Here is a 26,310-nt window from a genome sequence, read left to right on the forward strand (position 1 = left end):
CCCCCAGCTCTCATAGCTTTTAACGTAAAGGACAATCGCAAATTAAAACAACTACAATGTGAATGTAAATTAAAGCGGGAATAATACTACTCCGGTACCTGCACAATTTGCTGCATAATATTGTAAGATGACACAAATTGCCAAGCAGTGTGCAAACATTCTCTCTCTTTTTTTTTTTCGATCAAAACCAGTATATAGGTTGAATTAAGCGAGTGTAATGATTATCGAACTGTCTACACAAACACATCCTCCGTAAACACGTGAGGAACGCCTGACCAACTGGTGCCGCAGTGTGCGGGGCGGAAACAGTTGGCAGATGCCATTCCACACGGCGATAGCAGTAACTGATTGCACCGTTTATCGTGCTTGTGGAACAAAACGTGACGGCCGTCATAATCTTATCCTCGCCACAGCCACATTTTACTTTTCCAGTCATATTCAACATAAAAATGGCAGACATTCACCCTGGGATGATTCCCGGGGTCAGTAACCTTGTAAACAGAATGATCATCTGTAGTTGTTACTTGGTATTCAGACAGGTCGGTCCTGTGCACACCGCAAAGAGATAATTTGGGAGTTTGGATTTTGTCACCCTATATTGTTCACATTCAATATACGATGATAGCATGATTATGTTGAAACCGAAGTCTAGCTATAGGTTGCTTCGACCAGGGAGGCGAGACCTCCCTGCTTTGACCACAAACAACAACGATAACTCGTTGTCTCTTCGTCCATGCCCTATATCATGACATAATCCCTGTTTCACTTCATTTCTCATCTCACAGGCTTTATTCTTCCCGTCATTTTCCTCATTGCTAAAGTTCGTTGTTGCCAACGCTCTGCCCTGAGGTTGCAGCAAGTTTGCACCTCTTTCCTGAACCTTAAGCTCAGATGTACCACCAAAACGCCGTGGAGCTAGCTGAATCCCCCCACTTTATTTGCTGGTTGAGGAGTTAAACGGCGCGTATGACCAATGACGAACGTTCAAATCTGAGCTGAGGTCGCGACGAAGCTTGCCACGTGATGTTGTAATAAAACTCTGACATTCCCAAACTGCGCGCATTAATACCACCGCGAAGTTCTCGTCGACAGAAAACTTGTTGTGCGTTTGAAATGTTCAAATCCAAGGGTTCACAGGTCGCACGTGACAATTTGCGAGCCGTTGTGGAAGACGGGTAACTTTGCTTTTGAGAACCGGGAGACTTCCCCGCGGCTGATGGCTACGAGATGGTACTTGTCGTTCTCTGTCATGTCTCGCGCTCCTATCCTCTTGTAAAGCTTCATCACGTCAGTGTTCCACTCTACCACAGTGCCTTGAATGGCCTTACAGCCTCTCTCTTCAGATATCTGAAACATCACGAAACACAGAGAACGAAACCACTGTGCAATTATTTCTTCAGAGTAAAACTATTATGTGAGAACCAAAAATAACGATGATGACGGAATTTTATTTCCAATGTAAGAGCATTTTCACTGCTCTTTACCTAAAGCATTTTATCATTATTATCCAACCACTGGCATGTATCAATTTACACACACCTAATAGATATATATATATATATATATATATATATATATTTATTTTAAAAGTTCGGAGATGTGTGACATTAGAACAGAGCGAGGAGATGAGAGCAGAAAATGAAAAGGAAGAAGATGAGAAGATGACATGATCGCGTGCTTCCGTGAAAGCACCTAAACCCACGGAGGGCGAACCACACGGGGTCGCCATCTTTGGCGCATGGTCTATTACCAATGACCAAACTGTCCAAAGGCGACATCAGAATGTCACATTCCTCTGTGATACATTAAAACTTATCACAGCGCTGTCTTTAAAAAGTTACAGTAATATTTCTAAGGTACATGGAGACTCATTATCATAAATGAATCGATATGGGTTCTTTTCAAACGTCAATCATGTAGGCATACCTTATTTCAACTTGAGAAAGGTATTCATTTTGTTTTCAAGGACTGATACCAAAGGACTGCAAATAAAAATTGATCCGATACTGAAATCGATTGTTTTGCTTAATTTGTTTTTATAATCACTATTTCATGCACTCGCCATGTGTGTAAAAGTAGGGCCTATATTATATCTATTGTGTAGTGCTTCTACGGAATGATAAAGAAACCAACGAGATCTATTGACGGTATACGGGGTGGTGACCTCTACGCCAATGAGACGGACTACATAATTATGATAATGCAGAAGAAATGTCGGTGAGCGGCAAAATAGAGTGGGCATTTTTCTTAACAAAAGACCGAAAATCAAAGAGAGAACATAATGGTGGTGAGCAGGCGGTGAAGGATATACTGTCCTGCTCATACCTCTTCAGAATAATTATATAGAAGTCGCTGAGAAATGACGTATTATGTAGGTGGATTAGGCTTAAAAAGCAGAATGAAGCACCGTATATTGCATAATGAATACCGCGTAGACAGACAACGGGAGAGACAGAGGCAGGAAAAAAGTATAAAAGGAGAGGGAGGGATAGAAAAAAGAGAGATAGAGGGGAAATATAAAAAGAGATATCCAGGAAGAGAAAGGACAAAGAGGGGTGAGGGGGAGAGGGACAGGGGAGCGTGGGAGAAGTTTTTCAAGGCAATGTCCATTTTGACATTCTCTGAAACTCGCCCTATTCCCATATCCGCCTCTTTGTCACAAAGCTACAGTCACGGTGCAATAGAATAAACTAAGATAATGATACAAAAAAGAGATTATTCAAGTTGTGTGAGGACAATATTAATTACTTACGCCTTCTCACCAGCTTGTGTGACTGAGCATTCTCATGAACATGGAAATGAGTGACGAAGAAAGCTATTCCACTAGATGTATAATAAGAAATTGAGATTAAGACCCGATGAAATGTTAGTTTCGAATAGAACGTAAATGATGTAGATATAATACATAAATGTGTGTGCTTGTATGTATATGTGTTTTGTTGAAAGCAGCAAATGGTTCATGAAAACATATGTGACTTACCCTGGCTATTGTGTGAAGGAGTGCGAGTCCAAGCCCAGTTCCTGTAAACAAAACAGATCAAAAGTAAGTTTTCTCTTTCACCTGTACGAAAAACAAATTAATAAATTGACAATAGCTTTCTGCAAAACTACAAATCTATATACATACTCTTATACCTCACTGCGTTTTACTGATATATATATATATATATATATATATATATATATATACATACATATATATATATACATTTATGTCTTTAAAATCTTGTCTGTGTCAAATTACTTTCAGGTGTGAAACCAGGAAAATAAACATGGAACGCCCTCTTGAGAGGACAGACCATCACTTCCGGTTCCGCCGTCGCATGTCAATAGCGGATACATTCAGTCTGACTATAGTATGAGACTCAAACGAAGGGACACAATAATATTGACAGAATAGGAGAGAAAGATGGGGTGGGGTGGGGAGGAAAGTCTCGATAAAAAACAACAAAAACAAAAAACAAAACATGTGCGTGTATTGGGCGATTGGCAGATTGGACTACTATTGAGAGATACTCTTCATTTGATTCGACCTTCATTTACTGCCCATTCAAATATCCGACGATATAGGAATCCTATAAGAAGAGAACTGCCCATCAGCTCTGCATAGTCGAGTATGCATAAAAGTTATTTACAGTATTATCCCTAATGTAGGCTACTATGATAGTCTGGCCGACAGAATATAGCTGTACGAGCTGAAATTTTCGCGGTGGTTTTATTTTCGCGAATTTTGCGAATCGCCTTTGAACCGCAAAAATAACAACACGCGAAAATAACAACGCGCAAATAACTAAGTTCAGTTTAAGGGCTTTTTACGCTTGTAAATTTTTGCTTAGCCCCGGACCAACGGTGGGGCTAAGGGGGGGGGGGGGGGGGGGCTTAGCCCCACCGTTGGTACGGGACTATCCTTAGCCCACTTTCTGTTTACACTCGTTTTTGCCAAAGTGGGCTAGCCCCACCGATAGTACGGTACTATCTGGCCCTGCAAAATAGCAGGGGTTAGCACCGCAATTGCGGTGCCAAGCAAGTGAGTGTAAACAGAACGAAAAAATAATCCTGGGCTAAGCGACCCACGGAGACGAAGTCCGACCCTCACTGACCAATCAGAAACAAGGTAATCAAGTGCTGCCGGTGCGTGCGTGTACGTGTACAGTACACAGCGTAATTATGAATATTCATGTGGTTTGGAAAGTCCGGGGCTAAGAAATACGAGTGTAAAAAGGTCAGTTTTCTCCTTAGCCCCGGACAAGAGATAGTACGGGACTAATTGGCGAGTGTAAAAAGCTGAAAAAATTGGTACGGGACTAACGATAGTCCTGGGTCAGAGAAAGTCCGGGGTTAAGAAACACAAGTGTAAAAAGCCCTTTAGACCCTCGCAACCGCGAAATTAACAACACGCGAAAATGTCCGCCAAGTAGCAATTCGCGAAAATATCTGTACACGAAAATGTCAGCTCGTACAGATAAGTAGCTAATTCTTCTCCACTCGCAAGAGCCTGTTATGTGGCCTTTTTTCCCCCGAAGTGTCATCGGGATTCCCGAATGCATTCCCAGTCGCTGGCCTACCATAAATACTGTGTTTACAGGGAATGCAAACATTGAGACAAACCTCTGTAGTCTGCATTGATGTACACGTCTTCCAGATAGAGGAGGCGCCCTTTCCACGAGCAGTACCCCATGAAATAGAGGGCGTAACCCAAGATGGAGGACTCTTCGTTCGCCTCCCTGTCCTCAAGAACGATGCACTCGAACACGGGGTTCTCACCGAAGCCATCTCGACGGAGATCTAAATGATAATGATAATGATAATGAATAACATTTATATAGCGCTTAATACTGATGTTTCTAAGCGCATCAAATCGGGGAAAAATAATATATATAACGTAAAAACAAAATACAGCATTATGTACATATATTATGATAACGACAGCAACAACAACAACAGCAAAATTAAGGTTGTGTAAACAGATGAGTTTTCAACAATGACTTAAACCTATCAACATTTTCAGCGTTACGAATATAAAAAGGGAGTTCATTCCAAAGAAGTGGGGAAATAACTGAAAAGGCCCTATCACCATAACGTGTACAGGTGCGGGGACCACGTGATAATTGGAGAGCGGAGGAAGAACGAAGAGAACGGGTTGAAGTGGAGGAGCGGAAGGAAATTAAATCTTTAAGATAAGATGGGGCAAGATTATTACATATCTTGTAAACAATAAGGAGGATTTTAAAAGTGATACGTTGATGGATGGGGAGCCAGTGGAGGGATTGGAGAACTGGAGTAATGTGGTCAGATCTTTTTGTAAGGGTCACAAGCCTAGCAGCTGTATTTTGAATTCTTTGAAGTGGTGCAGTACTTGAAGCAGTGAGACCAACAAGAAGGGAATTGCAGTAGTCAAGATGAGAGGAAACAAATGCGTGAATGAGACGTTCTGTGGAAGACTGATCCAATAATTTACGTATTTTACCAATTTTACAAATACCCCAAGCAGCAGAACGACATGAATTCTTAATATGTTGTTGAAAGTTCAGATGCTTATCTACAATAACTGCGAGATCTATGACGGACTGAGAGATGGGGATAGTACTATCTTCAAAGGAAAATTCTGTTAGAGAGCTACCCCGCCTGAACTGAGAATGAACATATAAAAATTCCGATTTAACACAATTCAATTTCAAATAATTATCGTGAGACCATTGCTTGATATCATCAACGCATCTACTAAGTTTGCAGAGTGCTTCGACTTGGGTATTTGGTTGTATGATTATGTAGATTTGAGTATTGTCGGCATACATAACATGTAAAATATCATTATGAGAGTTGATTACTGAAGACAGAGGGGCTGTGTATAGAAGAAATAGTAAAGGACCAACCACAGACCCCTGGGGGACACCATGTCTAAGAGGGAACGACTGAAAAAATGCACCGTTCACAGGAACTATCTGGTGGCGGTCGTGTAAAGCAAGGGAAATGAAGGCAAATTGTGTAATAGGTCTGGCACCTGTAAATACTTATTAGATGTATCATGCATGATCCATTTCAGACTTTGACAAATGGTATAGAAACACCTAGAAAGTATATTAATTTCAGTCAATCAGTGGCAAAACATTGCTGATGAAGAAACAAGCTGGCTATGATATGCACTATATATACGTGGCAGAATCCATCCCACCTGAAAATGTTTCATTTTCAATTTAGAGCACTTACTACTATTCAGACGTGGCTTAGAATGTAGAATTAAATGTAGAATTTCCCTCACTCCTTAGATTTTAGGATTGTCGTTGAAACAAGTCGGCATAATTAATTCAACAGCAATATCAATGTAAAGTGAACACCGAATTAACTCATACTTGACGGAATATTACCATCTTTTTTATTGATTATGCTATTGATATCTGAATATTGAAATGTTTGTATAATTTCTGTTTCCATATGTACACTCATTAGAGACTATACAGTATTATTATGGTATCATATCAGACACATAATGATGGAATTATATCATTTGTCCGTATGAACTGAATTGCAGGGGTACATCCCGTCTACCTCTGATGACCAGATTGTATTGTTTCATCATGACAAAGTCATGGACTCGGCTTTGAAGACTGGCGCAGACTAATCCATGATAAGTCTGTAACATTGACAATTGACATTGGTACTGAAAATTGCACGTGAAGCAAATATGCGGCGTGCTCTAGAGCAAAACAGAAAATGTACCTAACTGATTCTTTTGTATGGCTTTGGATTTGGTCATCAAGAAGACCGTCAAGGAAAAACTTCACATCCTGGTTGCTTCCGTCATTTCATGGCAAATCAGATAACAGAGCTTACGAGTGTCCCCTAGATCACGTGACATTTTGCGCGTGAAGAATTATTGTAGAGTACGACATACCTTCCGCCGTGACTTCCACCCGATCTCCGTAATCTTCGCTGGCTGCCAACTTCTTCATGAGGACGGAAATTTGAGGACAGTCTCCAACGTGTCCCTGCCGTATGAGGTATCTCGTCATTTTCCGCTCCTTTTTGGCTGCCTACAAAGAGAAGGAAAAAAAGAGTGCATCGTGATCATTAAAGGCTCTTGTAGGACGTACTTATAATATGTGTCCATGGGAACATTCCTCGATCTTGTACTCAGTATTTTCTATCTGAAGAGAATAAGAAAAAAAAAACACCAACGAGTTAAGACGCGCAGTTAAAAAAATAAGATAATGGCCTTGATATGAGAAAAGTAAGATGATGCAAAATCACTTTTAAGGAAAATTTTGGTGGTTACAGATGTCGATAATATAGCACCTTTTACTGACATGCAAATAGTCCAATACTGCTGCAGATGCTCACTCCTTTCGAACGTTCACTGGAGTTGTTTCACTACTTGTGTACTACGCCTGGCGAAACAAGCAACGCGAAACATTCCGTTTGGGGGAAATGGTGTTTCGTCATCTCTTTTGTGGCGCCAATCAAACCCGAATATCATTGAGCGAAACGTTGTGCGGTTGAACGAGAATTTCGTTCTTTTCCTCAAACTATGCAAAACCTTTTCTTACTATTCGTGAAGAGCGCTTGTGAAGAACCCACACAGTAATTACTATTGTATGATTACGTCATGCAAGAACCTTTAACATGTTTAAGCACGTTATGAATGGTCTTTGACTCATGGGAGACTTCCGGAATGCACTGTTTGTAACTTTCATTGCATAGGATAGTCCCACTTACAAGTACATCTATACCGATCATGTCTACCATTATTTTTTTTTTCCTTTTCCGTTGCTATACGACACCAAGTTTGGCACTCACTGTGGTGCATTATTGAAATTGAAACAAAAGACATTGAGCCTAAAACGCGGAAAATCCCATTTCTCTTCGGCTTACATTCACTCCCGTGTTCTGATTTAGCAGAATATATCTGCAATAGACCGATTGGTTTATTGCAACTTGGTCTAATATCAGGTGGTCTACTTCCAAGTTCGTCTAACATCAGTACGGCTAAATTCACTTGGTCTTCATAATGTGACTATAATTAATACATCAGGTTTTTGTTTAGCATAAAATCACCCGTTTCCGACGGCAAAAAAAAAAAAAAAAGAAGAAGAAGAAGAAGAGAAGTTTATAAGAAATTTGCAGCAACATAAATATCAGTGATGTCGTATGAAATAAAGCCATAAAAATCAGTATTCCAAATCAATTATGATCGCACCGACTACTGGTGATGATAAGGATATTATGAATGAACTCGGGTTAACTTGCATTACATAGTCCCTTTAGAAGAACTGTGTGAAAACGCTAACGAGTTCACAGGGGCTTCATAATGATTGCAAAGTGCATTATGGGTCCATATATTCTATTCCGGTTCTAAGAGATTCAAGCATGTTTTCTGGGGAAATTCCATTCTAATCCTCAAACAGCAGCCTACACATTTCTTTTCTGTATATTGTTTTTTTTTTCACTGAAAAGTTGTTCATGTTTTGCGTATCTGCTCCAGACACAAACAAACACACACATAAAAAAGAGTCTCTCCAGTAATTAAGCATCCTCAGCCTTCAATACCAGGTGAATGACTTTCGCGAAGAAATAAAAATGGTCCCTGGCAACTGTAGTGTTTACATTTTCACCTCACTCTCCTGATGCCTATTGCTATCTGTTGTCTAGCACTTTCGTTGAGAATTCACAAGGATGAGTTGATCTATTGTGACCACAGGTGTGAGGTCTTCGCGGAATGTGCGTAAACAAAAGTGAAGCAGCTGTTCAAAAAATGTTACACCTTCGTAGGCGTGGCTGATTTCTTTCGCGATGGTATCAATAATCATCAAGCGATATGTGCGCGCTTTATTTAGTCTGTTTCATTGTTGGTTTGTTTTTTACTATCTCTCCCAACCCGAAAGTGGTACCTCGACTGCTAGGTTCATGGATGTCTTTTACGCGTTTCCATTGTTGATTTCATGACAGCTGATGTATAATGTTTGATGTCCATAATCATTTGTTTATGAACATATTGCGATGCTTTGTAGCCACGAAGATCAGTCTCCCATTATATTATACGCCCTGTACACCATGTAAGACTTGAAAATAATGTCCAGCTTTTCGTTGGATTTAGCAGGGAGGTGCGTGGATTTAGTTTTTGCGACCAATTAGAAAGCCACTACGAGCAAGCGACCACGGTCTAAATGACGGTCCTGAGTCTCAATCAAAGAACTATTAAAGGCATTGGTGATAAACTTGTCTTGCTCAGGGGCACAGGGCGGGTCTAATTGGTGCCAGCGGACTTGATCGAACCAGGAACCTCACAGTCGAGAGTTCGGTGGTCTAAACCATGGAACCATGATGGATTTCTCGACAATGGAATACTTTCCAAACACGTGCACACGTTGTCTCGTGCAGGATCCCAAGAGCAGAGGCAGGGAAGATGCCATTATATAAGACTGAGTGTAAGTATTAAAAATCAACCTCTGTTTACAGACGCAGAGACTCCAACTCTCCCGTTTTCGACTGGAGATCTCCCGCCGAAAACCCATTTTTGCAAAATCTCCCGTTCTCTCGTTTGAGATTTAATTTCTCCCGCCCTGGCTCAATGTCTCCCGTTGGAAAAGATTTCTTACTGATTGCTATCGTATGTTGCAAAAATAAGCCTTAGATAGCACCAGAGAGCATCTATAACCCTAGGAACTTCGCGCTTCGCACACATTAACTTGGAGTCTCCCGTTTGCTAGGGGTTTCGGGCGGGAGAATCTCCCGATCAGAAGGTGCTTCGGGTTGGAGTCTCTGCAGACGATCTAGGGGATCAAACGTAAAGAATTTCAGGCTAACAATAAATGTAAAAGGCACGTGAACACTATTAATCGGTAAGTAAACATACTCTTCTATGTGGCACTCAGCCAAATAGATTACCCATCTGAAAGTCATGTAATAGTAGACTGTGTAACGAGAACGACTGTAACAGCTGAATGTACTTTACCTTGTGAAATCTATATGTGGGTAGGCCTATATGAGCATAAAGACAAAATAGGCCTACTTATAGCAAGAGACATGAGGTCACATAAAAAAAAAAAGAAGTTATAGCTGAAACTGTTGCGTCGACCAAAACAAGAGTGCATGGATGATAGGCTCATAACAGTGTAAAATGAGACAGTTTGGTTGGTGTATTCAGCCTATCTGCTATAGGACAGAAAGGAGCTTACCAATGGATGGGGACATCAGACAATAAGGAACAAAAGTAGAGAAGAAAGTGTCTGGGTCCTTGCCGTTTTTGAGCTATTTAATAGAGGCTTATCCGCAAGGGTTTTTTTTTCTTTTCTTTTCTTCCTTTTCTTTGTGGTTCAGCAAGTTATACCTTTGGCGTAAAACTTAATGGCCCAAGAAAGCAGGCGGAAGACACGACACTACAATAAACACACAACACCGCTGCAACCACATCGCGCGTGGAGAATATGACAATCGGGTAGCCTACATACAAAATCAGTCAAGTATCATAGATCTATGAGATTACTATTTAGCACACATTTTCCCGATTTCTGCTTTATCCTAATAGGCTTGTTAGTGAGCTCATTTCGTTCTTTCTCCGGCAAAGCAAAATTTGGTCACATAGCTGTAAAGCCATGTGATTTGTTCGCACGTGTGGACAGCTTGAGCAGTTGACCTACATTTCTAACCCTGGATTTGTGTGCTTGTAATGCAGATAAGCGCAGAAAACTCCACAAGGTTTTTGCACAATGTCAAAAATCCTTGGCAAAGGTAGAGTTAAACTCTCTTCCGATTTGTTTGCGTTAATTAATTGAAAAAAAAAAAAAGCTGTCGAAGCCATTCTGCGAAACTAAGAAGACCAGTATATGCATTAAAAAATAAATGAATTGTACTGAATTGATAATGCTCCTTGCGAAAGCTGACTCGTCACTCGATACTGGCTTTATTGGCGTCAAAGAGTACGCCTCACCACATTTTAGTCTGCTTTTTCCTCAAACCGCCTGCCCTGTCTATAAATGTTTTGTTTATGGGAAGGACGAAAAGAACACTCTAAGCTCCCAAAGCGCTTGAGAACCTCACTAGCTCTGTGCAGTGTCAACGCTGTATTTCCGGCGTCGCTTTACCCCACTTTTTTTTTTTTTTTTTTTTTTTTTTTGCCAGCTTAATTTTATGTGGCGGGACTAGTTGCAATCGACTGAACCTATCTAAAGTGTAGAAATTTCTTCATGGGCATCTTCTTCCTATTTCTTTTCAATTAGAACTCTATATACGCTCCGAAGCCCTTGTCATCTACTATGCATCAAAGACACAAGTCTACCTCGACCCTCGACCCTCGACTACTCGACCTGCCTTCCACACAATTCCCTGGTTCAAACCCGTCAATAAACTACTTGAATGAAAGAACATACTAAACCTCATACAAAGAGTGAGCTGTTAACATTGGTTAATCATAGTAAGCTTCCTTTCTGTATCTTTTTTTTAACCAAGGCAAAGTAAGTTCACAGTGCCGTCCGACCTTAACTTGCAGTTTACACAACTGCTGTTCGATTTTAGAAGGAAATGGATCAAAGGATATGCGTGAGAAAATCATCGATATGGTTTGGGTTTAACTTCCCTACAAACCTTTCCAATCACTTAAACGGGTTAGCCACACAATCTGACGGTTATCGACACGAGTTTTTAACAGTCATTTTGTAATATCATAATATATAGTCTAAGAATTCCGAAGCACATGTCACAAAACCACAATGCGATTATGTGAATTGATATTTGAAAATTATATACACAAGAAAAGCTATAATCATTGATAAAGTATAATCATATAATCGGAGGTGGTACTGTAACAGGTCATCGAGGGAAATTCCATGTACTATGCACCTCGCACCAAATTTCTCGATTTAGTCAATGTTGATTTACTTCCCAATATGACTTTATGGCTTGGTTCAAATGGCAGACAATGTTGGGTTACACATGCTGACATGATCATATAAGAGTGCAAGGGAACAGTGCGTTCTCCCATAAACAAATAACAGATGACACTATAAGGGATTGAAACATTTCAAGCGCAACAGAGAGAATAGATCCCATGTTCTATACCATGCTAGCACCAGACGACTGGCAGTTAATGAGGATTTAGCAGTGTTTTAGTGTAAGAGATGAGATAAATCTACAGCTAGAGTGGTGCACCAGGGCATGAACCTAATAAAAATGAACAAAAACAAAAACTATTGTAGGTCCATGGGTACACTGACTTAACATTCATAAAACAGACGATATCTTTTGATGTCAGGGCAGATATAAAGAAGGCAAGGTTCCATATAATGCTGTTTACAAACACCTCGAGTGGAACATTCTTTGTTCCCATCCCTATGAAAATCCATCATACGTGTTGTACTCATTTTCTTGTTACCAGTCTTTACCAGAAGGCTCAGCTGGAAAACGCCATGCAAGAAACCAACTTGATACCCATAGGACCTAACAAGAAATGGGACTTTTTATTACCTATTGTGTATTCAAATCCCTTTGATGGGCGTTCTACATGATGGAATGCACTACATGTATCTTGTTTCTGTCAGAGGAATAAAAAAAGAACCGAGTAGGCCTATATCTCTCTCCATATAGATTGTGGAACATTTCGTCATTCCAATTAATTTTCGCCTTGTTGTGTTAATGACAAACAATGCGTTGTTTCAAGAGTAAAATGATAATTATGCTGAGGCTGCATTTTCTTTCTCTCTATTTATATTTTATTGGGGTCCTTAGACCAGTTGGCAATTTACTGCAATTTAGTGCAATACTGCATAAGCCATTCGAAAACTGCTTTATATACGTGTGACTTGTGGTCTGTTTACAGATGAGGGTCTAATCATTATCCTATTCTTACGGAATGGGTCGGCATTTAGTTATCATGCAGTGAATGCTTGTAAGCGATGCAACCAGGGAAACGAAGGATTAATGTCCCTCCGAAGGAAAGGGCGATGAGGATATAGGGTACCGCCAAGAGGACTAACCCCCAAGACTTGAACCCAAGGACCTCAGGATAATAGTCCATACTCTCACCTGCTGGGCCTATGTCTCCTTACCGTTCTTTTCTGGCTTCTCTTTCCAATTTCTTTTCCTCTATTTCTCCCTCTTCTTCCTGATCCAATTCCCCGAAATAACAAGAGTTCATTAACCACCCATTGACATCATCAATTCCAATTCATTGTTACTTTCACGACGCAAGCAGCGCTGTATTGGTCCCGTAGAACAAGCTAATGCAGCGAAACATTGATTTCTGTGGTCAAAATGCCGGTGACGAGCTTATAATGGTACAGGGACTCGTGATAGGCCGGTTCTGTAATGTATTCAGATCTTATGCATACTTTGTTCACAAAAGTTGCACTTAACAACTACAAATCTTGCCGCCGGAGACTTGCCCGACCTAGCCACGTCTAGGTAAATTTCTGCTTATGGAACATAATATTGGTTGGACATGAGGGAGCAGATGAAAGAAACACGTTGTTACTATAGGCTGTAGGAAAACAAACATCCATTATGTTATAAACTACAGAAATGGTCAATTGGTTATGAAACAACATGCAATCTGACGCTAAAGATTGACATGGATGATTAGTGGTGTCGTTCTAATATCATCATTTTGCTACATGGAGATACTGGTGTTTGATTAGAATCAGTCCTTGGAGTACAATGCAGTCCTTACCACAATATCGCAACGCATATATTCTTTGGCCTTTATTGTCTTCATATTTCAACAGGATTTCTTCATTGTGCATGCATAGGATACACCAGTAGTAGATATCGTTGTTTGGACAGTACGCTGTATGTCCTCTGGACCTAAAACATAAGTTAACTTTCTTCAAACTCTGCCATCTTTGAATAAATCGACTTTCACTTGCTGTCGGGAGCCACATGAACCTCTAACATTATCTGGGTCAGCGTGCTTACAAAAGGAATGCAGAAAATCACGTACCCTGCGAATGACCCCGCGGTAACTACGCCTAACGATCGATAATCACTGAGACCGTGAACAAAGTTTTTGATTCCAAAGCGCCACAGAGATTCCACGTTTTTTACTTGCCTCCTTTTTTTTCTGCTCCAAATACCTTAATTCAAACGAGAGATGGTAGCAAACAACAATGAAAAAAAAAAAAAAACATGTCAGACGATACAAAAAATTCACGTTATAGTTCGGTTTCGCTAACATTGTCACATAGCATACCAATACAACAAAGTATACTTATGGTGATTGATCATGCTTTTTCTTTCGTTAACTTTCGTCTTTTGAAGGAATGAAGATGACTAATGGCGTGATGCACAGTTTGGGCAAATAATCATTCCTACGTATCATTTCTACATAGCATCAAATTTTCTTTTTATATAGGCCTATAGGGTACCTAGGCCCTATAAATGTATATATACACCGGTTTTGTTTCTGTAGTATATTGTATAAACAACACATGCAAACTCGTTGGATATGCACTACCAAACACTTTTCTGGTATCATTCATTTATTCATTTTAAACAGAAAATATGAATTAACAAAACATAATTATGCTAATGGAAAACAACAATGCACATATTCTAGATGTGTCAAAATATAATCACAATATAATCATCTGCTTAGGACAGATGGATGATAAATATTATTCAATCAATGTTGGAAATGGAGGGGCAGCTAAAAAGTAAGGTTTGTTAAATGAGGTAAAAGTGATACAAAAAAAAAAAATGTTGGCTACAAAGAAACGTATGTGATAGTTACGATAAAACATCGAACATGAACATTTATACATGTCCTAATATCAATCAACACTTTAAAAAAGAGTCAGAGGGTTTATAGCCTTTGATCTGAGAAAGGGAAAGAGAAAGTGGAAAATAAAACCTTTTTTTTTTCTTTTTACAGATAAGATCAATGGCAAGTTAATCCCGTCTAAAACGATCTTTTTCTTACTATCTCTCCGTTATTTCGTCAATAAAGCGCGCAAAATAGTTTATACATGAAACCGACGGCAAAGAACAACAACATAATGCATTCTATATAGCGAGCAATCTGACAATACCGACGTTGGGCCATGAGAAAAATCTATTTATCGATTGTAGGTTTATAACCGCAAGGTCTCAGCCTATAATCTCTTCTTGGCAGTAATGCGGTCCAATCCGTTACGGCTTGTAAAATCGAAACGCTCGAGTAAACTTTTTGTATTTTAGTAAAGCTCTTTACAGTGTGAAAGAGAGCTGTATATTAAGGGGTGCACGTGATTTCGATCACACGTGCGGGTTTCATATTCCGTCCAGATTACTTGTTTTTTTTTTTTCCTTATTGCAAGCAATACCCGATCAGTTTCATGGTATTCTTCAAAATTATGAATGCGTTCATTGCCTACGTATGCTACGCCCGCAGTGCGGATGGAGATGTCAAAGCTTATAGTGGTTACACATAGTGTGGGTCGTAGGTTCGAACCCATAGCAAAGGCACTGTTTATCCAGGGAGGTGGAACTCTCTTCCACCTCCCTGGTTTATCCACGATGCCACCCTGGTAGGGGCCCTGTGCAAACTGTGATCCTTTGTGATGTCACTCTGATCCTTTGTGATGTCACTCTGATTTCAAGTGACAGACTGACAGAAGCCAACAAATAACCATTCTTGGTTTGTGCATGAAATTACTATAGCTCCAATAGTTTATGTGTTTTCAAGACATATTTCTTTCCAATGGCACCTATCCCACCCCACTCCCTTTTGAAAGAGTTTTTTTTTTTTTTATCAGTTGCATTATTTTTGAAGACGCAATAAATACATCGTAATATTATGATGTTTGTACTTCCAATATCATAAATAGTTCATGCTCCCCATTTTTAAATCTTAGTGACCAATTAAATAATGATTATATAGGCTAGGTATTGTGCAGCTCTTCGTTTGTTTTCGTTCCTCCTGTTTTCGACATTCGCTGTAAGATTTGAGTTGGGGAAAGTTCGTGCATGTGCGATATATTGGACCCTGGATGACATTCTGTTCATTACGCTCTCTTTGGCAAAAGCATATAATTCATCGTGCCAAGATTAGTACCTGAGGGAAATCTAACCTGAAACTCCCATCAGGCTTGCAATTTTCTACTCATTTCACGTACCTTGTGCATGCATTTGTGTCGGGGAGCGATTGAATGAAAATAGGAAAATCCTCAACAGAACCCGTGTCAAACCACTTTTTTTTTTCTGTCCTACGCAAGAAGCAATGATCAATTAACACCAGCTGGTAGTAAGTCACCATTATCATCACGTGGTCAATATGAAATAAATTAATCTATCAACCGTATCCGCTTTTTTACACACCACCTACCAATCCACCTGTCGAAGCGTTTGCTTGTAAAATGACACGCGCTGCTAAACAAAGGATTTTTCCTCTTTGTTTTCTGTACGACCTGTAATCCAACTTTAAAGAGAATCGATTGAAGAAAGACAAACGAAATAAAGGAAACAATTCAGCAACGAAGCATAATGTACAGTCTACATTCCGTGTGTATTGATCGTTGTGGCAATCCTTGGGGCTTTGTTTATACGCCTTGCTGAGTCTGTTGTTTTGTTCCGAAGCGCACCATACCTCACCTGTTAGTCTGGGTGCCAAACAGGCCGCCCAAACCGGAAATTCCCATGTTTTTCCTTCTAAATGGTAAGAAATTGAAAACAATTAATGGTTTTACCCTAATTCGAGGGTGCTGAATCCAAATCTGCATGACCCAACTCTTGCATCCTTGAGAATTTTGAGATATTCAAGATGGCCGCCAAAATGGCCACCAAAACTGGAAATTCCTATGTATTTCCTTCTAAATAACGAGAAGTTCTAAACAATTGATGGTTCTAAGCTATTTCAAGGGTGCTGAATCTGAATCTGGCTGATGCGACTCTTGCATCCTTGAGGATATTGAGATATTCAAGATGGCCGCCAAAATGGCCGCCAAAACCCGTTTCCTTCTAAATAGTGAGAAGTTCAAAACAATTGATGATTCTAAGCTATTTCGAGGGTGCTGAATCCGAATCTGGCTGATGCGACTCTTGCATTCTTGAGGATTTTGAGATATTCAAGATGGCCGCCAAAATGGCCGCCCAAACCGGAAATTCCTATGTATTTCCTTCTTAATGGTGAGTAATTGAAAACATTGATAGTTCGAAGCTATTTCGACGGTGGTGAATCCGAATCAGGATGATGCAACTCTTGCATCGTTAAGGGTTCTGAGATATTCAAGATGGCCGCCAAAATGGCCGCCAAAACCGGAAATTCCCCTGTATTTCCTTCTAAATGGTGAGAAATTGAAAAACTGTTGATGGTTTTACCCTAGTTCCAGGGTGCTGGATCAGAATCTTGATAAAACTCTTGTATCCTTAAGGGTTTTGAGATAATAAGATGGCCACCAAAATGACCGCCAAAAATGGAAACTCACATGTAGACCCCCTTTTTCCTTCTAAATGGTGTAAAACTGAAAACAAATTGACGGTTTTACCCTATTTTGAGTTTGCTGAATTTGAAGCTGCACGATACAGCTCTTGCATCCTTGATGGTTTTGAGATGATAAAGATGGCCGCCAAAATGGCCCCCAAATGGCCGTCAAAAACGGAAATTCCCATGTAGCCCCCCTAATTCGTTCCAAATGGTGTAAAATTGAAAACATTTGGTTGTTTTACCCTATTTTGAGGGTGCTGAATCCGAACCTGGTTGATGCAACTCTTGTGTTTTGGGGGTTTTGAGAATTCCAAGATGACCGCCAAAATAACTGTCAATATTGAAATTTTTGAGACCCTATTCAGCACCCTCGACATTTTGTTGTAGCCATTTTTGCATTCCTTAGGGTTTTCAGATGTCCAAGATGACCGCCAAAATAATTGGCAGAAATTGAAATTCCAGTGTTAATATTTGTTTTTCTAAATGGTGAAAATTTGAAAATAAATTGATGGTTTCACCCCATTTCGAGGGTGCTTTAGGTTCTGAGATATTTACAAGTGTCCTGTATAAACGGAAATTCCTTGATATTTTCTTATAAACTGTAAAATATTTTCTTATAAATTGTGAAATATTGTGCTATAACGTGAAGCGAAGGATTTAAAGCAATAATCCGTATTCTTGAATTCAACTCGGTTGAGCAAATTTGTCAAATCAGCCAACAATTAATGGCATCCAAAATGACTGTCACAATGGTATTGTAATATATTGAGATATTCCGATGTGGCTAAAACGGAACTTTAACACGTAATGGGGAAAAAAATGATATTGACATCATACTGAAACGTACAAACATAAAGATACGACTGAATTTTTTTATGCACAATTGTTATAAAGTAATGCCTGTGGTAGCCAACAAGGGCTCTGCAGACTGATGTGAAGTTAATCCTTTTTGGCTATAAGAGTAATATTGAATTATTGCCTGCTGGTATTTGGTATTGAAATTTGTCTTGTATTCTTATGAGTCTCGCCGCGCACTCTTATGAAACTCGTGGTGTATTCTGATTACGTCACTAGAAATGGATGCATCCATGACCACTATAGTAGATAACAATATAAGGGTAATTTCAAAGCACTCTGCGTGATTATGATATTCGTAAGTACTGGACTATCAACTATTACCTTACATGTTGTCGTTTGTTTGTTTGTTTGTTTGTTTGTTTGTTTGTTTGTTTTTACTGTGCGTTACCTGTGATTTGTCCATCCCCTCGTGTGTTATGATATCGTCGCTTGGGCGACAAGACCCTGTATCTGGAATTTTAGTGAAAATGACTTTTTTTGAATAAACAGTAAGATAATTAGTTAATGATGTCCTGTCCAAACCTTAGCTGTCTTACCCCTAAAATGAAGCTACCATGCCATGTCAAAGGAAAGGTTCTCTCATTTGTTATAGTGCTTTGGCTGCCATGTTTGTTTGTTTTTTGTTTTTGTATTTGTTTTTCTCTCCTGAACAAGTGACATTTTGTAGATACGAGGTTTGTCGCCCCATATATATATATATATATATATGATATTACATCATATTGAAGAAAAATTTGAAGCAGAACTATAAAAACGTCCAACTCTTGTCTTCAACAATGTCATCAAGACCACCAATATAAACCAAATAACCAATGTGAGTGTTCATGGATGAAACGGTTAAAACTATTCATGGATTAAAACAGGTAATGTTGGGAATCTCAGTAAACTTCTCTACATCACTATCACAATATGATCGAGATGGGTATGTCTTGTCCACTGATTGTTAGTGTTCAAAACATACCCATGATATGTAGATGAAACAGTGTAATCTTTCAAATATTCAACCGCATCTGCAGTCTTGCAGGATTCATTCCTGGCACAGCTGTATCTTATAAACTCCAAGATATCCGGTAAAACTGGTTTCACTGTACAGCAAGTTCAAACTGGGATGTATCATCCAGATTCGGATTCAGCACCCTCCAAACATGGTAAAACCATCATTGTTTTCAATTTCTATACCATTTAGAAGGAAATACATCAGAATTTCTGGTTTTAATTGGCGGCCATTTCCGCAGCCACTTTGGCGGCCATCTTGAATACCTCAAAACCCTCAAGAATGCAAGAGTTGCATCATCCAGATTCGGATTCAGCACCATAAAAATAGCTTAGAACCATCAATTGTTTTCAATTTCTCACCATTTAAAAGGAAATACATGGGAATTTCCGGTTTTGGCGGCCATTTTGGCGACCATCTCGAATATCTCAAAATCCTTAAGGATGCAAGATATGTATCATCCAGATTCGGATTAAGCACCCTCGAAATAGGGTAAAACCATTAATTGTTTTCAATTTCTCACAATTTAGAAGGGAATACATAGGAATTTACGGTTTGGGCGGCCATTTTGGCGGCCATCTTGAATATCTCAAAATCCTCAAGGATGCAAGAGTTGCATCATCCAGATTTGGCTTCAGCACCCTCGAAATAGGGTAAAAGCATCAATTGTTCTCAATTTCTCACCATTTAGAAGGAAATATAAGGGAATTTCCGGTTTGGGCGACCATTTTGGCGGCCATCTTGAATATCTCAAAACCCTCAAGGATGCAAAAGTTGCATCATCCAGATTCGGATTCAGCACCCTCGAAATAGGGTAAAAGCATCAATTGTTCTCAATTTCTCACCATTTAGAAGGAAATATAAGGGAATTTCCGGTTTGGGCGACCATTTTGGCGGCCATCTTGAATATCTCAAAACCCTCAAGGATGCAAAAGTTGCATCATCCAGATTCGGATTCAGCACCCTCGAAATAGGGCAAAACCATCAAATAACATTGGGTGGACGGTAAAACAAGGTTAGGCCCAAAAAGTGGTTTTGGCACCCAGACTATGTCCATGGCAAGAAGATGGCAACATCTGATACCGATCCCCAGAAAGCAAGAAAACAAAAAAAAAAAATAAGAAAATATAAAAGGGACAGCTGTACAATCCTCCATGGGTAACAAAGGGATATTTGGAAGTACGGCGCTAATACCGCATAGAAATATTAACTTCGGATTTAATTTAATTCGTAGAAATGTGGCAAGCCAAATAAACCGCTAACAGTTCCATTAAAATTTACCTGAAATCTCTTAGAATTTTCCAAACTAACTATATCATTTTCACAAAACAGCAAAATCACTGAAATTATTTACATGCAAATTCGACCAGGTAGCCATGTTATTCTCATCAGTGGTCCCAATCTGGCATGCAATGAAACGTAATTTTTACCAATTTCCCATTTGTAATGATTGAAGTTCTACAAAGGACATGCACGATCTGTATATAGGCCAATCCAATTAAGCTAAAAGTCTAAAACACGCTCTAAACTTCATAACGTTCATACTGATATCGTATTGCTATGTTTTCGCGAAAGCTTTGAGTCAACATCAACATTTACTTTGAATTAAGCATAGTTTTCTGGGAGTTAAATATGGTTTTCTTGGTTGGTGTCTCCCGGGCTATGTGTCTTGAGTTTCCAATCACATTATAATGCTCCTTTACGATCAGCATACCAACTCACACCTAAAAAACGAATCCTTAAGCATTACTTTGTAACTGCGTTTCAGTCATTGGATTAGCTGTGTAAAAGACATGAGAATGACACTCAAAAACACACCTTAGTACCTGCGCAACAACCACAGGCACTATATGAAATAATAACAGAACAGAATAATGTTTCTGTGATATTAATGTGACTAACAAAAGACACGGGGAGGGAACATGCAAGTCATGCTGAGTAGAAGGGAAGGTGTATTCCAATGTCTTATGTTAAACATATCAGTATACTTTAGCAATGATTGACAAAAAAGAGGTCACAACAGGAATATAGGTTTGGAACGATTTTTTGTGGGAGTATCCAAGTAATCTGAAGAAAAATAGAAGAAAAATTTGTTAAAATATATGGAATGTTTCTAGATATTCTTTTCACCGCAAAAGTGATGTTGAGGGTATCATAAATTAACAGAAATCAACATGTATTTGTATTTCAGAGAACCGTTATACTCATTTTCTCCTTTACGGACCGCGCCAAACACCTTTCTAATGCCCCATTGATTCTCTTATGATTGGGTCATAGGGCCTCTATCTCTCATCCCAGACGTATGACTAATTTCTACCTTCATGGAGTGGGTAAAACATGTCAACTTCATGCTTTATGCCTCGTCTTTGCTCTTTATATACCCCTAGGTAAATACTCACTTCTTAAAATCTCTTTGACAGAGTATTTTCCTCCCTGACTAATGTCCTGTTTCGGCTGTCATGGGATTTTCAAGTCATTCATGCTCAATGCTATAGTGATGCACAGATTTACAGATAAGTTATATAGGCTTATTACATAAAGCACTCTCGGGCAGAAAGAGACAATAGGGAACATTATTCATCCAGGGGCGACAATGCCTATAGCATGTAACCGCTTACGTATTAAGAAGGGGGGGGGGGGCTAGCATTGGGTCAAGGTGTCTTGTCCCCTTACGATTTAAAAGACCAAATAGAATGGGGTGACAGGCTCGTTTGAACCACCCCCCCCCCCCCCTCCCGCCGGTTGGCTCGATTGACACCATTGAGGCCATCTTCATTCGCTGCCCAGCGAGGTACGATCGAAAACCACACAAAAGCGCAGGCATGCATGCTCGCAGGAGAATTGCCGTCAACACATTTATGCGCGTTGAAGAATACGCTTATCGGTAACGTTCGACTCAAGTCGAGATTCTTCGTCTTGTGTGTGTGTGTGTGTGTGTGCTTGCATAGAGTTCAGTGACAAGGCTGTACACAATCGTTACGAGGATTCCTGAATGTACCCCCGTCGGGCAGCCTTCTTATTGGATGGTTTCCCCACGGAACCGGACCTTTAATCATACAGACACTCCCATTCACACAAATGCAGAAACGGGGGTGGTATAGATTTATTAATCCATTGTTTGGTGGTCTCATTTGGGATTTCATTGTATCGCATTAGTGAATGGTTTAAGGAATGTGCAAGGACTCTTCTCTCATCATTTGCTCATGGCCACTCTTGGAACCAATAAATGGGCTTCCAAGAATGGGGCTTGAGAACAACAGCAGAGCTTTCATATCGTGCTAACTCTCTCTCGAAGCTTCCCCATCCCCCGGTTTGTGAGAAAAAACAAACGGGAAAGGTTATCAAATATCCCAGCCTTGCAAGTCGTCATATTGAAGCAACAGAGCATGGAAATTTTAAACGGGATCACCCAACAAATACTTCGTATGTTTAAACCTTCCATGCTAATACAGCTATTAAGATATTCTTTCTGTACCATCGGCTCAACAAAGAACAAAATGACATAGTGACGTATTACTCGTCGTTGTTGTGTTCTTTGTGTTGATGTAATCTCCATGAGTTAGATAGATTAATGGGAAGGGATTCAGAATCACAACTTCTGACAGACGATTAAGGGGTACAGTGATTTTTATTAATATGTATTGTATACAAGTATTTTCGTGCCACAAAATATAGTGGGCCTCTGCACTGAAACCTTCCTCAGCGCTGATACCTGCTAACTTTTGCTTGAATTTCCTCGGAAGCGCATCTTTGGCTTCACCGAATATCCAACGGAGTGCATTGCCATCATGCTGTCGATCCGTTGAATAAGATACACTGGAGCGCATTATTTTTGCTCTCATGACATTGTAAGGAACATCAAATTGAAAGATCAAGTAAATCCCACGAAACCTCAAATATGTTATCTATAATCAATTACGTATGACTGCACTCTGGGCAATATATGCGGAAACATACCCCTCACCCCAACCCCTAAACAAAACAAAAAAAAAAAGGAAAGAAAGAAGGAAACCGACCAAACACTACAAACCATGAGACAGATGTGAGACTTAAAACATACTGTTACAATTACTGGAAGAAAGACGCCTCACTCGCACTCTTAAAGGCTTTACCATTTGCAGATGAAAAAAAAATCCAGCTTTAGTACTTCATATAGTTCTAAAATGTGAGTTAGGCATAGAAACAATCATTGTAAAAATTTTAATCAGGATTAAGTATTAATAAATATAGGAAATGGGAACAATACTGAAAAAAAATTGTTTCCAGAAAAAAAAAAATGTCAACAATTACAGTTCATTGAGAAAAATAGTGATATCTCCTTATATTTTAGGCTTCATGGCAAAATGTTTATATGGCACGAATTTTTGTGACACAAACTCAACTGACCAACCAGGGAAGTGAACTCCCTGGACCAACACATACGCATCAAACTCGGAACCTTGAAAAACAAAATCACTGCTCCCAATGGTAAACAGTATACCTATAACTCAAGAGTACATTTAGAAACAAGGACAAGGCATGATTAAAACAACAACAACAACAACAACAACAACAACAACAACAACAACACCGTGAAGAGAAACGTACCTCGTATTTCCCGGATGACGCAGGAGTTGTTTCACTTTTCTTCTTTCTGAAGAAGCGATTTGAGGCCGACGTAATCAAGTTTGAGATCTTGGACGTTTTGCCGCTCTCCATCTTCAATAATTGTGACAATCAACAAGCAATCTTGTTATAAGCAAACGATGAGTTTAATAAAACGACTAACAACTCTTCTTTCTCTGTCCAAGCAAGCAAGCTATTGACAGCGCCGAAGTGTCAGTAAGGACAGCAAGATAGAGCGGGAACAAAGCTCTAAATACCCCGCTGCGCATCAAATCTGAGCGATAGAATCCGAACTGCAGCGATGAACCCGATCGTATATCGAACACTTGCAATACATGAGTTTCTCGAATGCTCTTGTTACGCGTAGCGCATGTCACAGACTGGTGGAAACGCATTGGTGCTTCCCGATTAAAAGTGATCTTTCCCTCACACTGCGATAGTTTTGGGGAATGCGGATATAACTCTTGGCTCTACAGGATAGACAGACGCTCTCATTGGTCCGTTTTGACAGCCACCCAGCATCTCTGAACTACAACTGCACTCTCACTGGTTGGTGAGTTGCGTTACGTCGGTAGAGTACTAGTCTGGTTTCCAGACCCTTTGCCAACTGGACTCCGCGGCGACAAAGTCGCCGCCCCGCGACAAAGTCGCCGCCTTTGCCGAAGGCCAAAACCACCATAAACTCAGGGAGGTGGGAAGAGAGTCTCTTCCCACCTCCCTGATAAACTATAGTACACTAGTTTACTGAGGACGTCAATATCCTGAATAGCGAAAAAGTACGGGCAGAGAGCCTGGAAGCAAGACTAGCCGAGTACATTGGTGGTTTCAGGGGTATTATGTGCGTGCGCATAGAAGAGAGAGTGTGAAAGAGGAAGAGACATCCTATGACTGTTATATGGGGAACAATATTACAAAGATTTGCTCTCACTACTTTGATTGTGCTATACTTTAACGTGGGTCTTACGGCTTTGATAAACAGTATAAAAAACTCTTTAACTTAAACGTGAGATTCTAGAATTATTTCTCCGTGTTTGATATCCTAATTAATCAACCTGTGTCACCTCAATCATGGAATTTGCAGGAAGAAGGGGGTTAGGATTATAACGCATAAACTCAGCTCAGACTATAGCGATTCTACCATTTACACGTGTCTTATCTACTTTGAAACAAATACAGTCCCTGGTGTCTGAAAGTTGACGCGTCTATCCTAAAATAACTGGTGTCGCCTCGACGTTATCAAAGAATCTTTGCACACTGATTAGTCGTATCATTCACGTTTACAATCACCGCAGTGATATCAAGAAAGGTGTAAGGCACATCTGTGAATTTTATTTCTCTCGCTCTGCTGTTGTTTACTTTGTAAGTCTTTTCTTCCTTTTAACTCATGTCATATCACCACTATAATATCGATCATGAGAACAACCATTATCGTATATTTCTTCTCGAAATCATACACGATGAAAATTAAAATGGACAAGCAAAAATCAATCATAGTGGAGCCACAATAACGGTGGAATTATACAACAGGACTTGTTTGAAGTGAAAGTATTATTTTTTTTCAACTTCAACAGCGCGTGCTTGTAATTAGGGTAACCTCCTCAATATCACAGAACATGTCTAATCTCTATTATAGCGGATCTAAAGTAAGGGGGGGGGGGTTAGGGCTATACCTATACCAAGGTGGGGGGGGCTTTGATTGTCAGGTGATTTGTTGGGAGAACTGGGAGCAAAATGCACGACCTTTATTTATTCATTCATTTTATCGGTTTTTTTTTTTTTTTTTTTTTTTTTTTTTTTTTTTTTTTTTTTTTTGCTTATCAGCCTATATGGGAGAGAAGTGGCAGCAAAACATGAGAAGACCTCTTTTCTGTTTGTTTGGTTGTCAGCCGATTTGCCGAGAGAGCAAAATTAATGCCCCCTCCACTCCCTAGCAAAGAGCTACGTACATCTGCCCGTATTATTACACTTTGTAACAAATTTCATGTGTATCACGATTCCGTGGATAACCGTTTTACCGATTGTGCTCCGAACCTGTATGTGCTCGTTTTGTTTTTGTCGTATTCATGTGGCATGTGAAAATATCAAATTGTGACCGATATCATTATTCAAAACTTTATCAATCTACCACTCTTGTATATTAGTTTTACTTCATCGATTTTTTTTTTCCTGTTTGTGAATTGAATATGAACTGGAGTTTCTTCTTTAACGCACCTTTTCCATTAATCATTGTTAATGTTTTGAAAAGACTAGGGTTTGGTGGAATTTGGGTCGAAGTGTCATTGAACCAACGCTACACTTCGCCCATTTCTCTTTGAAAACATTCTACACCTTCCCCTCATCCCCTCATACACACAGAGACTTTTTCGTGGACTCACGTGTACAAACCCATGCACGATTAAACTCACGTATAGATGGGCACACACTCATCAGACACCCATCAATGCCCATGCGCAAGTGTATAAATCAT

General features: G+C 39.7%; 1 protein-coding gene across 1 annotated transcript; it reads right to left on the minus strand.

The window, feature by feature from the left end:
• Positions 1–768: 768 nt before the first annotated feature.
• On the minus strand, positions 769–24,181 carry LOC140244549 (thialysine N-epsilon-acetyltransferase-like). The gene is made up of 5 exons (XM_072324175.1): positions 23,826–24,181; positions 6,893–7,031; positions 4,609–4,785; positions 2,981–3,021; positions 769–1,347 (listed from the first exon to the last, which is right to left on the minus strand). Exons 1-5 carry the CDS (start codon positions 23,934–23,936, stop codon positions 1,132–1,134), a joined length of 684 nt encoding a protein of 227 aa, XP_072180276.1. The 5' UTR covers positions 23,937–24,181; the 3' UTR covers positions 769–1,131.
• Positions 24,182–26,310: the final 2,129 nt, after the last annotated feature.

This window comes from Diadema setosum, chromosome 21 (assembly GCF_964275005.1).
Source record: "Diadema setosum chromosome 21, eeDiaSeto1, whole genome shotgun sequence".
Taxonomy (NCBI): Eukaryota; Metazoa; Echinodermata; class Echinoidea; order Diadematoida; family Diadematidae; genus Diadema; species Diadema setosum.

Coding starts and splice junctions, on each gene's coding strand:
- LOC140244549 (XM_072324175.1), bottom strand. CDS start 23,936: ATGGAGAGCGGCAAAACGTCCAAGATCTCAAACTTGATTACGTCGGCC. Junction 7,032..23,825: donor CGTCATCCGGGAAATACGAG/GTACGTTTCTCT, acceptor TTCTCTTTGTAG/GCAGCCAAAAAGGAGCGGAA. Junction 4,786..6,892: donor GGTGGAAGTCACGGCGGAAG/GTATGTCGTACT, acceptor ATTATCATTTAG/ATCTCCGTCGAGATGGCTTC.